The sequence below is a fragment of the Dermacentor variabilis genome, chromosome 4, assembly GCF_050947875.1.
Source record: "Dermacentor variabilis isolate Ectoservices chromosome 4, ASM5094787v1, whole genome shotgun sequence".
Taxonomy (NCBI): domain Eukaryota; kingdom Metazoa; phylum Arthropoda; class Arachnida; order Ixodida; family Ixodidae; genus Dermacentor; species Dermacentor variabilis.
In genome coordinates this window covers 8427369-8441348 of record NC_134571.1, presented here as the reverse complement: position 1 = coordinate 8441348, position 13980 = coordinate 8427369, and the positions used below count along the sequence as shown (strand labels likewise).

Below are 13980 nucleotides of genomic sequence, written 5' to 3'. Positions count from 1 at the left end.
AAAGGGAGGGGGAGTCGGAGTGCTCATCCATCAGGGAGCCAAATGGAAAAGAGTAAATTCAAAATGTCAAGAGCACCTTTGGTTATCAGTTACAATGAGTGGGAAAAAAACTTGGCTGGGCGTTACGTACTTGTGGACCGGAAATAAATGCACAGAGAAGAATAAGACAGAGAGAGAGAGAAAGCGAGAGGGCTCTTTATTAGAAAAACAGAAGAATAAAGAGTTAGTGGAATGCATAAGCGCTGATATTAAGGGTTTCGGGAATGATGCCAAAATTATCCTTATAGGTGAAATGAATGCCCACATACAGGATTTATATAGCTATACCGACAACAACGGCAAGTCATTGCTGGACATTTGTGAGCAACATAACCTCGTTATCGTGAATACAGGGTCTAAGTGTGAAGGGCAGATCACGTGGGAAGTAGGAAACCGGCAATCAACCATTGATTACTGTGTGATGACAGAAGGAATTCATGATAAGTTGAGAGAAATGGTCATTGATGAGGAAGGGTATAGCAGCATAGGAAGTGACCATAAACGCATCATTTTGAAAATGGGATATGTATTTGTGAAAGAGAGCAAGGAGTGCAAAATGGCTAGTCCAAATTTGAACGCTGAACAAATAACAAATACAGTCCCTGAAGTCGAGGAAGAACTTGGCAAATGGCCAAATAAAGAGTGGGAATATGGTGAACTTCTGAGTGTAATAATTACAGAAATACGGAAAGAGAAACAACATTTTCGTTGGAAAAGAAAAAAAGAAACCGGAAAGCTGGTGGAAGATGGAGATACGAGAAGCAATCGCCGAACGAGAGAAAGCATCCCGAGAGCACAGGCAGGAAAAGAAGGCGCAGTCGCCACAGGATGAAGTAGCCAGTAAATAGGAAATATACCGAAAGCAAAAGTCTATGGTTGAAATTCTGGTGCAAGCAAAAATAAAAGGTGAAAGTGAACGTTGGTTGTCCGAAATACGTGAGAAAAAGAAGGCCGCACCTAGAATATTTTGGAACCACATAAAATTATTAGGCAGGAGGTCAACAGCAATACAACAACATATTCTAAACGAAAATGGAAACAGACTGGAAGGAGAAGCGGCAATAAATTACATCCGAAAAATAACAGCCGAATCTTTTCAAGGCAATGACGAGGTTGTATTTGAAGAAAAAAAAAAGAGCATGAAACAGACCCAGGTGGAAAAGGAGCTGGTGCTGACAAATTTCAACTGGAAGAAATCCGAAGAGAACATTCCTAAGCGCACAGTCACAGGGCTAGACGAGGTTCCCGTTAGGCTGATTAATGAACTAGGACAAAAAAGTAAGGCAGCTCTGGTGAAAGCAGTGGAAAAAACTTTAAAAGATAGACGAATACCAGACAGTTGGCGACAAAGTATAATGAATTTAATCTATAAAGGCAAGGGGGAGAAAGATAGAATTCACTCGTACAGACCGTTGGCCATTACATCGGTAATATTCAGCTAGGCTAGCAATGCAGGCAATCAAATTAAAGCTTCAAGCTTGGGCAGACAATAATGGCATTTTGAGAGAACTTGAGAATGGCTTCAGAATAGGTAGGCGTTTAGATATTAACTTATTTGTTCTTACCCAGCGTATTGAAATATCAAAAGTAGAAAGCAGACCGTTATATGTGGCCTTTTTAGACATTACAGGAGCCTATGACAACGTAGACCGCAACATTTTGTGGGATATTCTAAAAGGGGAAGGCTTAGGTGACGATTGTCTACGACTTTTGAGAGAGATTCATCTAGAAAATACCGTTTGCATTGAATGGGAAGGGATGAAGAGCGAGGAGAAAGTTCATATCAACAAGGGACTGAGGCAGGGGCGCCCTTTATCCCTACTGCTGTTTATGATGTTCATGCTGAGGATGGAGAGGGCGCTAGAAGGAAGTAATATCGGGTTTAATCTCTCATACAAACAGGCGGGTGCAGTAGTAGAGCAGCAGCTTCCGGGTTTATTTTATACGGACAACATTGTGTTGTTGGCTAATAAGCAAAGTGATTTGCAACGTCTGGCTAATACCTGTGGAAAGGAAGGCAACAATTTAGGTTTGAAATTTAGCGTTAGAAAATCAGGTGTTATGGTATTCAATGAAAATAATGTACAGACAGTGGCTATGCAGGGCCAGGAAATACCTCCGGTAACAGAATATAAATACATTGATACATGGATAAACGAAGGCAATAGATATGTAGAAATACAAGAAAAAACAATAACAGTCAAGGGGAAGAGAAATGCAGCCATAATGGAAGCTCTGAGCGCTATGGGAATACAATAGGTACGAGGTGCTCCAAGGTATGTGGAAAGGTGTAATGGTTCCAGGACTTACTTTTGGAAATGCGGTTGTTTGCTTTAAATCAGGGGTACAATCAGGACTCGATGGGAACCAAAGGTCAGTGGGTCGCCTCGCATTGGGAGCTCACGGGAAGACTACAAATGAAGCTATGCAGGGTGATATGGGCTGGACTAGTTTTGAAGTGAAGGAAGCTCGCAGTAAAATTGAGTATGAAGAACGACTGAGGAATATAGAAGAAAGTAAATGAGCTGGGAGAGTGTTGAGGTATCTGTACAGGAAAAACATTGATTCACAGTGGAGGAAAAGAACTAGGAAGCTTACCAGCAAGTATGCGGCCCGTAGGGTGGGCAACAGAGTAACAGAGACCGTCAAGCGGAAAGTCAGAGAGGCTGAAATAATCTCATGGGTGGCGGCAATGGAAAAGAAACCTGCCATGAGTAACTACTTAAGAGGAAAAAAACGAAATCAGGAAAGATACAATTTTTTTATAACTCAAAGGGAAGCTCATTACTTTTCGAAGCGAGATCGGGATGCCTTAGAACATGCACCTATAAAGCGAGATATAAGAAGCAACAAGAAGCATGTGCTTGATGCGGTAAAGCTAGGGAAACTATGGAGCATGCTTTATTAGAATGTAAGCGTCTGCCCAGCGGTTGATTTAGGCACCACTGGCCTCCTTGAAGCCCTTGGGTTCAGCGAGAGCAGTGGAAAAGTAAACATGTCCGCAATAGGGATTAGTAAGAGGCGATTGGAGGATTGGTGGAAGAAAAGTGGGGAAACGATAAAAAACGGAGACGTACAAAAGCACAGTTCGCAATAGAGGATCAGAAAATTTGGTTGTGGGAGTCCGTAGCGTTTTTTATTGCGAAAGCAATACTGCTCGCACTTTCGGCCCATCGGTTGTCGTGGCGCCTCCTTACACAGCTGCGCGTCACGTGACCGTGTGACGTCACGCCAGACCGAGAGACGGGGCTCCAGCTCGCGGCATCGATGTTGGAGGCGAAGCCTTGCGCGCCGCTGCTGCGGCGCTACCGAGAGAGGGCACTCGCTGGTGTGACGTCACGCTAGGAGTATAAATGGGGCTACAGCTCGGCTCCTCGCAGTGGTCGGCGCGCTGCCTTGCGCTATGTCGGATGATGTATAGCCATAAGTTTAACAAAGGGCAACCATGTCCACACCATCAGCCGAACCAAGGCGCAGCCAAGGGTATTGCTTTCGCAATCTCCCAGGCTTAACCAAGCTAAGCCTTCAGCCATTTCTTTTCTATTGTTTAACCTAGACATTAGGCAGTATAATAGCAAGGGCTTGTTGGCGCAACCCACCGCCCCGCTCCAAAGAGGACGCTCATAACATCCATCCATCCATCCACCCATCCGCAGGTGAAAGCGTTCGAATGCGAAACTATTGCTGCTTCCGTCCTGCTACTGCGCGATCAGCTGTCGGAAATGCAAATGGGCGATCGCTGACACACGGTGCATGGTGCAAAATCTGGAGCCACAGAGGGAAAACGTGCAAGTATAATTTGCTGCACAAATAGTGAATGGCACATTAAGAAATTGAATGAATCTGTGTGGCCCAGCTCACAGACCGCTACTGTGCAAGAACTGCTTGTGTTGCCGGCCCTTCACAGCGAACAGATTTCCTGGAGGATAAAAAAAAGCACTCTTCCGCCAGCCTTGTACCGCTAACCTCCAAAGAAAAGACTTCCACCCCGGAACGTCGGCAAGAATGAGTATACTACTTGTTATACAGTCACAAATGGAGTATAGTGCCGCTACCTGGCACATCAATTTTTCTCGCACGTTATCTGTGCATATTATTACGATATTACGATACTCAAGAGACGAGCCACAGCGAGAACGACGACGAAGTGGGTTGGTGCTTTTGGCGCGAGCAAATGTCGGCCTGGCGCTCTGGCTAAAGTCCAGTGTAAATAGACTGTAAATAGCCTCTTTCGTCTGTGTCTTTCTACACGTAACATTCTGGTGGAGGCCAGAGATCCCCGTCCTCGCCACGAAACTCCGGATTGCTCGGTACATCGAGCTTGTCACCATCCCTCCCGGTGACGAGCCCGCCTCTGCAATGGTTTCGGCTGGTCCGACTGCTCCAATCGTCACGGTTGCCCAACATCGCGACCCTGGTGTGTTCTCTGGCCTGGAGGGACATGACGTTGACGAATGGATCAAGCTATATGAACATGCCAGCGCTAATAACAGGTGGGACCCAACAATTATGCTCGCCAATGTCGTCTTTTATCTTGGCGGCACCCCACGCGTGTGGTACCAGACGCACGACGACGAGATAAGCAGTTGGGACACTTTCAAAGAAAAGCTACGGGAACTGTTCGGCGACCCCATTGGCCGCAAGGTTGCCGCGAGAAAGTATCTTGCGTCTCGTGTTCAGACATCTACAGCGCCGTACGTTTCATACATGCAAGGGCATTCACAATCACAAGGACATTTATTGCACCTTTTATGATCAATGCCTGCTAGCCGAGTTGCTATCCTCAAGACATGCCGATGGGCACGCGACAAATCGCTGAAGTAGGACTCACCGCGACCGCATAGTGAGCGAATATGTTCACCCCATGCTGGACACCAACGCCTGGCCGTTCGCGCGTACGGTCACGCGAACGGTGTCGCGTTCGAACATTAATGTTCGTCCATTCCGAGGCAAGCCTCGCGAGACGGTCTCGCAGAAGCATGGATCGGCGCACGCGCAGAACGTCCGCGCCGCTGGCCGAACCCGAGCCAAAGAGGAAGAGCCTTTCCCTTTTTGCGCCCAAGTAACCCCGCCGTTAGGAGGCGCTAACAGAGAAACACTCGCGCTATCTCTCGTACTACCCTACAGGCATACCGACCTCCGCCGTGAAGCCACGCGGCGAAGCCGGATTACAGGAGACGGGAGCTAAGCGGGAAAACAACATATCAGGGGGATGCGTAAGACTCGCGCATCCCTACAATCTCTATTGCTTTTGCTTTGATAACCTTGTCTCCTGCCGAGCGCAGGTATTCTGCTGGTGTGTGTGAAGCGCAAGCATGTCAATTAGCTTGCGAGAAGTGGCATGTATACTTGTGAGGTCGACACTTCACGTTTCACACTGATCATCAAGCACTTACTACATTGCTTGCTGCTGGATCAGAGGGTCGACGCCCATTACGCATTTCCCGCTAGTGGGCTAGTCTCTTGTACAACTTTATCGTACAATATCGCAAAGGTTCTAACAATGTCATAGCAAATGCTCTTTCTTGACTGCCCTTGCAACTGCCCCTTTCTCAGGAACTGGAGGAAGAGATCGTTTCTCTTGTCATTCCAAGCATTAGTAAGGCTGACCTGCAAGCAGCTACGGCTGAGGATACTACTTCGCAGCAGATCATACAATTAATTGCCAATGGCTGGCCTGAAAGGAAATCCCTTCCACCTGAGCTACTACCCTATTTCACTTTGAGAAATGAGCTGTCCTATGTAGAGAACTTAGTTTTCCGTGCAGACCGAGTTAGTATTCCCGCTTCACTGCGCAACAGGCTCGTCCAGCTGGCTCATGAAAGTCATCCTGGCATCGTCAGAACTAATCAGCGTCTTAGAGAAGGATATCGGTGGCAGGTTGAAAATGCAGTTCGTAACTGTATTGTATGTCAAGCAGCAGAAAAGTCTGCCAAACCGGTTTTTCCACCCCTGCAACCTGGCCAGGTAAACCTTGGGAGAAGCTGGGAATGAACATCGTTGCTCCACTTGCCACGACACATGTTCCGTACGACTGCAAGTTCGCCATTGCATTAGTAGAGTACCACTCTAAAGGACCTGAAGTTTACTCCTGCAGTCACCCTCCGAAGCTGTAATTGCATTTTTGTCAACACTTTTCAGTAGGGGAGGTTTCCTGCATGCAATTGTCACGGACAGTGGTCCTCAGTTTAAGTCTCAGTTGTTTGAAACCTTCCTCTCCGACAGAGGCACTGTATTTCTGCGCTTCCAATCACTACCCACAAGCCGATGGCCAAGTCGAAATATATAACCGCGTCTTAAAAGAGCAAATCCAGCTTGCTCAAATGGAATGTCGTCCGCTGAAACAAGCTGTCACCGTGTACTTGAGCACGTACAGGTTTACGCCTCAAGCTACAACAGGTCTGCCAATTGCACAACTTCTGCATTATCGCCAGTCTCGTTCTGGTATGGACATTACAGGGTTATACCCAAAGCCTTCTGCGCCTTCCCAAGTTTCGGATCCTGTGAGAACTAGAGTGTTCCATAGGCAACAGGCAGCTCAGCAGCATGTAGATAGCAAGCGCGAAGTGAAATCTCCTAAACTACAGGTTGGCCTCTGAGTAAAAGTACGCCTACCAGGGAAGCAAAATAAGTACATGGGTTCCTATAGAATCTTTAGTCAAGTTGGATCTAATTCTTTTATGCTGAGTGATCAAAATGTGTGGAACGCTTCCAAGTTAGTTATCGTAAATGCAGAACAGAACGCTAATAATGGCCAACCGGATTCGCGTACTTCCCCCCCATAACTCTTCCATGCAGTACAGTACTTTCCCTCAATTTTCTGTTTCTTATGCAGCACCTCCCTTAGTACGTATGCGGTTACCTGCAGCGCAGTCGTCTCCTTTCGAGGGGAGGAAAGATCAGGGAAGCTGTAATAATAATATTTGGGGTTTCACGTGCCAAAACCACTTTCTGATTATGAGGCACGCCGTAGTGGAGGACTCCGGAAATTTTGACCACCTGGGGTTCTTTAACGTGCACCTAAATCTAAGCACACGGGTGTTTTCGCATTTCGCCCCCATCGAAATGCGGCCGCCGTGGCCGGGATTCGATCCCGCGACCTCGTGCTCAGCAGCCCAACACCATAGCCACTGAGCAACCACGGCGGGTGTAGGCAAGCTGTCAAATACCGGCTGATGTGCCCAGCCAACATGCTTCAGTCCTTGGACCCACTCATGAGTGCTTACCGGAACTAAGTTCAGTACAGCCAAACAAATAGCTCAACAAATAATACTCAACAAATAGCTGAAGTGCCCAGCTCTCATGCTTCGCTCCTTAAGTACCCTCGAAAGTGCGTAACTGAGCAGACTGGCTCAGTCTTCACAACAAATGGCTGAAGTGCCAAGCCACAATGCATTGTCTTCAATCACGCCTCATTTATCCGAGCCGCCATGCTCTACTGCCGCACGTGCTGAACAGTGTTCGCTCTCAAACTTTGTGGAAGAGCGCTCACCCCCAATGCTCAAACTCTGCCTATGTCTCCGAGTCGGTCAAGGCTCCAGCAGTGAACACAAGTTCGTGCGTATATCCTGCACGCTCTCGTGCCAAACGCAGCGGAAAGCGACCGGCTCGTTTTAAGTACTAGATACCTTAATATACATATATTCCTTTCTTGCCTATATCTCATTGTTTTACAATACTCCGCAATATTTTTCTGTTTTTCTTTTATAATCCAGTGTGCGAGAGAGCACCATGTGATGTCACGTGCATGCCATATTTCTTACACATGCTTGTTAAATGCTACTTAACCGAGGCATATGCGTACTCATTGCCTTACCTCATGTACACGTTCTAGCCTGAATTCTGTTCAGGGCATCGCACAATGCGAATCCATCCTACTGTAGTAATAAATAATGAATATCTGTAGTCATACCTGTGATAACCATTGTATAATGTTGCTGTTTTCATATTGCACAAATATCTACAAAAGTCTTAATGGCCGCTCATCGAATCGGTACTTTGCACCAAAGCATACTACTATATTGTTACTAGTCGATCTTACGCATGTATTTTTGCATTCAGTGCAATGTTCAGTGATTCGTACTGTGTAACGATCATGTTCACAATGCAACTGTGGCGTTAGTTCTGTATAATTCGGTCGTGTACTCTTATGTTATACGCATAGGATCCTACGTCTCTCCTAGCTTTCTTTCTAGGGGGACATGATGTGGTCTCGCGGATCTCCGAGTCAATTCTTTGATCTCTCAGTCAATGTCTTGGCTTTTTAATTAATAGGCGGGTGGGTGGGTGGGTGGGTGGATGGATGGATGGATGGATGGGTGGGTGGGTGGGTGGGTGGGTGGGGGGGGTGGGTGGATGGATGGATGGATGGATGGATGGATGGATGGATGGATGGATGGATGGGTGGATGGATGGATGGATGGATGGGTGGGTGGATGGATGGATGAATGGATGGGTGGGTGGGTGGATGGATGGATGGATGGATGGATGGGTGGGTGGGTGGGGGGGTGGGTGGGTGGATGGATGGATGGGTGGGTGGGTGGGGGGGTGAGTGGATGGATGGATGGATGGATGGATGGATGGATGGATGGATGGATGGATGGATGGATGGATGGATGGATGGATGGGTGGATGGATGGATGGATGGATGGGTGGGTGGGGGGGTGGGTGGATGGATGGATGGATGCATGCATGCATGCATGCATGCATGCTTTGAGCGTCCCCTTTGGAACGGGGCTGTGGGTTTCGCAACCAAGCCCTTGCTATTATATTGCATAATGAAATATCTATGGTAAAAACAAAAAAGAAAAGGAAAAAACCACAAGGAATTCCCATAACCAAACTTTCTCACCCCCTATTGTGAACTTTGTTTTTGTACGCCTCCGTTGTTTCTCATTTCCCTACTTTTCTTCCACCAATATTCCTATCGCCTCTTACTGATCTCTAGTACGGACATGTTTACTTTTCCCCTGCTCTCGCTTAACCCAAGGGCTACTAGGAGGCCAGAGGCGCCTCAATCGACCTCTGAGCAGATATCTTTGCATTCTAATAAAACGTACTCCATCGTTTCCCTAGCTTTACCGCAGCAAAGCACATGCTTCTTCGTTCTTATATATAGCTTTATAATTGCGTGTTCTAAGGCATCTCGATCTTGCTTCGAAAAGTAATGAGCTTCCCTTGAGTTATCATAAACTGTTTCCATCCGGATTTTGTTTGTCATTAGGATTAAATGGACGGTGCAGCGCGCCTCTACCGGTCACGCGACCATGTAGCGTGGCGTCACGGAGCTCCATAAATACGCCTGGTGTGTTCGTTAAAAGCAGTTCCTGCCCAACTCTCGTCTGATTACATCTACGCGCGCCCCTTTGTTCGCCGGACGGCGTCTAGGATGTTGTCGTAGACATCGTCGTAGAGTACTAGACATCGTCGTATCCACTAGACAAGTTATGTGAAGAATTACACTAATTATTATTTATAACATTCTTGTTTTATTTATATTACCTGTTGTTTCTTTTCTTTCGCGTTTTTTTTTATTTTTCATTACTATGCATGTGTAGATCATGTAAAATATAGTTGTATGTGTTTTATTGTTCCTGGAAGCATCAACTTTGCTTTCGCTTAATGCAGCACCGCTTTGTACAGTGGTTTTGTTCTTAGGTTTTACTGAATTCGTTAAGAAAATTCATGAAGCCTGCGCTATTTTTTCAGTTGCATATGTTTGAAGCTTACACTATTTGTATAGCGGCATAAATTTATATCATGTTTTCATTTCATTTGGTTGCTTTTACTTTTTGTACAATTGCGTTTCACCTAGCTTTTCTGTTAATATTTATTACTCATGTATTCCTTTTATATCAAGTTACAATCTATACTTGATATGTACAGTATTAGGTGGTCCCCCTGACAGTTTCACAACTATGGGACCACCAAATGTAATAACGTCACTAATGATGTTATCATGTACGCCATTCGTCCCTGCTGGTTTTGCCACATAACTTCCTTTTTTTCAGCAGTAAATGCGCCTAAATGTCCACGTACACCCAAGAAGGAAACAGAAGAGAGTCACCACGCTTTATTGCAACCGACTTATATCGACCGGTTGTTGTCTGGCTAGGGACGTCGCCCGACTGAGGGCTCCTCCCACTGAGCACTTCAAGACGATTTCATTTCAATAAAAGTTGTGCCTCTCTCTCTCTGCGTCGCATCACTCCATAGCCACAGCTGTTGACATAGACAGCCGTCGCCCCCAATCACGTCGCCATGGTCCTCAGCTGCTTGAACAGCTTCAGTGCCTCGATGATTCGGTCTTCGGCGGAGCTCTCCGCTTTTCCGGCGACGCGGCCTTCGAGCGGGCCGCCGCCGCTCTGCGGCCGCCAGCGCGAGCCGACGGCAGGCAGCCGGGCGGCGTGTGATCCGGGCCAGTGGGCCGCCGGTCTCCTTGAGTAGAAGTCGCCCAGGGGCGTCTCTGGCTCAATCACCACGCTCGGCATTCTGCACAGTGGGAACGTTCTACGTGTCTGCTGGAGAGCTTAACGCAAGACGCACGCGTAAAACACAAGCACTTAGCTTTCATGCGGTGAGCACAGAGTCTCAAAGAAAATTCCAAGGCGTTGCAGCCTGTTCGAACCAGCTGATCGACACGTCAATTTTTTTATTATAACTTACGAAACACTGTGCATGCCAATTTCAAAAAGGAGGGTCGTGAGAAAATAGCGATTAATAATAGAGGTTCATAGCAAGGTAACGTTCACAGCAATATGACGGATCCAACGTTTAGTCAAGGGTCATCGTCAGGGCCTGGCAAAGGCTCCTGTCGAAGCGTTGACTCCGCGGATGCATCCCTTTTTGTTCAACTGCTGTTGATCACTGCAGACTAATAAAACAAAGGATATGCTTTGCCACAGGTCATGGGGCAATGCATCAGTCAGTCAATTCTAATCTATTATGGTTTGAGGGGAAAAAATAAAAAGATTCAGTGGGGATTTAGCGGCAAATGGGAGAGAAGTGCGTCAGCATTTCGTCGCACCTCTTTTAGGTCCCGGAACTACGACTTAAACCACACGCGCGCACGCGCACGCATATGCAAGAAGAAAGGAAACTGAGGGTCCCGATTTTTATTAGTCAACTCACAAAACGCCAACAATGACACGAAGGACAGCATAAGGGAAGTAATTTGTACTTGTTAATTGTAAATAATGCAATGGTGCTTGTTAATATAGAGTGTGGACTAAGAGTCCCACACTCTATATAAGCATGTTCGAGTTTGGGCCTAAATAAAAAAAAATGGAGCTGTTTGGAATCCGAGAGAGTGCGTTTAAACTTGTGCCGTAGAAAGCATAGCTTTGGCTCCACAGAATGTGGTTCCCCTTACTGACTCAAAGGCTAGCTGAGGCAACTCTACCGTGGTCTACGGTCCATCAAGTTCCCGCGCAAATCACAAGCCCTCGCGAAAGAACTCGGAAGCAAAGGCTTCACAGTAAAGATTCAGTGGATTCCATCCCACTTTCGTATTGCAGGCAGCGAAAAAGCTAATGTCTCATGCATATGCAGCCCTCTATCATTCTACCAAAGCCAGGGTCCCAAACAGTAATCAAGTTAAAATGTCTGACATTCGAAATCACTTCGGGTCACTTTGTCTTCCACCACATATGCCGTGCGTAACCAAGAGATTTCATCGAGAGGAAGCCTCACCTCCATGTCGAAAAAGGACAGGATCTGCTAGTGCACCAGCATGGTTATTTAAGACGGGAAATATGTATTATTCTAACTGTACGATATGCGACGAGACAGGAAGCACTGATCACTTTCTGTGGTCGTGCCCGAAATATTAACAATTTACCCCGTAGATACCACTCGCTCGGGGCAAGCCCTACATGGTCACGTTCAACATCGACGTGGTGGACGGACTCCTGAACGGCGCCGTCGGTGTACCTCAAAAGATCTAGTACAGCGAAGGCGACGCACGCGATGCAGTGTGCATTTGGGTTAAATGTGATGTGCCACATACTGGCCGTCTGGCTCAGATCAAAGCCAAGCCCCTCGTGCATGCTGCTCGGTGACGGGTGATCAAGATCATGGCCGATTGGGTGCCCATCGAGTTGCGTACGTTAACCGTCAGCCTGGATAGAAACTCAGTGCCCTTCCACTCTGTGAAGAAGGATGAACAGCGAAGCTGTGTAATGTGGGCCCCTTAATGGCGAACTGCGCCTTCGCCGCGGGCCGGCCCGGCATCGCACTATCTGCAGGATCGGCACACGTATGGGGAGTGCCTCACGCCTGCTTCACCTCCGCCGCGGGTCGGCCCAGTATTGCACTATCTTCGAGATCGGCCCACGTACGGGGGTGCTTGTAGTTCTACCAAGCATCTACAGTTACAATATGATAACGATTAAATGTCTTAACTTAGCCAATTACGCACTTATTTTACAGTTAAAAGGCGTTACGGGACAGACACGGCTTCTTTGGTGTACTCGCCAAAGAATGCTATAACGAATATGATAACAATTAAATGTCTTAACTTAGCCAATTACGCACTTATTTTACAGTTATAAGGCGTTACGGGACAGACACGGTTTCTTTGGTGTACTCGCCAAAGAATGCTAACGCATTGATGTGACCAGCTTTTTTTAACGATTGTAAGGCTACCAAGCATCTGCAGTTACGCTATGATAACGAATAAATGTCCTAACTTGACCAATTATGCACTTATTTCTCAGTTACAAAGCGTTACGGTGCAGACACTGTTTCTGCGTGGTACTCGCCAAAGAATGCTTACGCACTAAAATCGCATAAATGCGTCACCTTCGATAGAGGACTGCTGGTGCATGGTTGGTGTGCGGGATCATGTCCGGCAGCGGGTCATCGTGCGGTTCCGTTCGGTCGCCATCGCCGTCGGGATCGCCTCCGCGTGGGCCGAACAGGTTCCGCAGCGGGTGGCGCAGCCCGCCGAACAGTTGCCCGCTTGGCGTCAGCAGCAGAAGAGAGAACACCGCAGCCTGCGAAGGGTTGGCTACGGCTTAGCAGAAATTTATTTCGTCGAGATTTATAGTACACTCGTGGAATCCCGAAAAGGTTAGTCATAGCGTGACCTGCAACAAGGCGAGACGCAGGAACGAAATATTGGTGGCGACGCGACATTGAAGTCCCCGTGCTAGCTGCTGCCCGTGACGTCATGAATTTCGACACACTCTGCACGGAACTAGCTCGTTGATTTTGGATCAAGAAGCCCCAAGCAAGAGAATATTTTTAAATCTGTGGCATAAACGTTTGTTTATCTGCACTGAGGTTCAGGTCCGTTACATTATAAAAGTAGAACGCTTGAGGTATCACTTTCTCCGCTAATATCCAACCTATCACCGCCAAATAAATAAAAATCTTCTAGAGTTTTGTTTGCTGATCATTTGCACCTATGTTAATTCTAGAGAAAGCGATCATTGCCAGAACTCATCCCGACGCAGCCGTTGTGCCACACTATATATATATATATATATATATATATATATATATATATATATATATATATATATGTATGTATATATTGTGCCATACGAAAGGCATATCTTCTTTCGTTAATCGCGTTAACGGCTCGGCAATCTATGAAAAATTTTTGACGAAACGCCTGTAGTAGGCACAAAGTCCTAGGAAGCGCCTAACGGCCTTTTTGTCGGTTGGTCTATGAAACTTTTCTACTGCTGCGGTCTTCTCAGGGTCACGACGGATGCCTTCGGAGCTAATCACATGGCCGAGGAAAAGGAGCTCATGGAAGCCGAGGTGACATTTTTGTGGCTTTATCGTCAGCACTGCTGAACTAATAACTTTGAGCACAGTCCTTAGTCGTTCCACATGCTGAGCAAAGGTGGTAGAAAAAATCACGACATCGTCAAGATAAACCAGACAGGACTGCCACTTTAACCCGGAGAGCACAGTGTCCATCATCCGCTG

General features: G+C 46.9%; 1 protein-coding gene across 2 annotated transcripts in view; it reads right to left on the bottom strand.

The window, feature by feature from the left end:
* Nucleotides 1–10086: 10086 nt before the first annotated feature.
* The window catches only part of LOC142577701 (uncharacterized), a 47125-nt gene continuing 43231 nt past the window's right edge, over nt 10087–13980 (bottom strand). Inside the window, exons 3-4 of one of the 2 annotated variants that reach the window (XM_075687156.1) lie at nt 12841–13034; nt 10087–10530 (exon numbers count right to left, since the gene is read on the bottom strand). In XM_075687156.1, coding sequence (XP_075543271.1) covers nt 10290–10530; nt 12841–13034 — 435 coding nt within the window. In that variant the 3' untranslated portion in view covers nt 10087–10289. The remainder of the gene's footprint in view (nt 10531–12840; nt 13035–13980) is intronic. The other variant, XM_075687157.1, reaches the window with a different exon arrangement.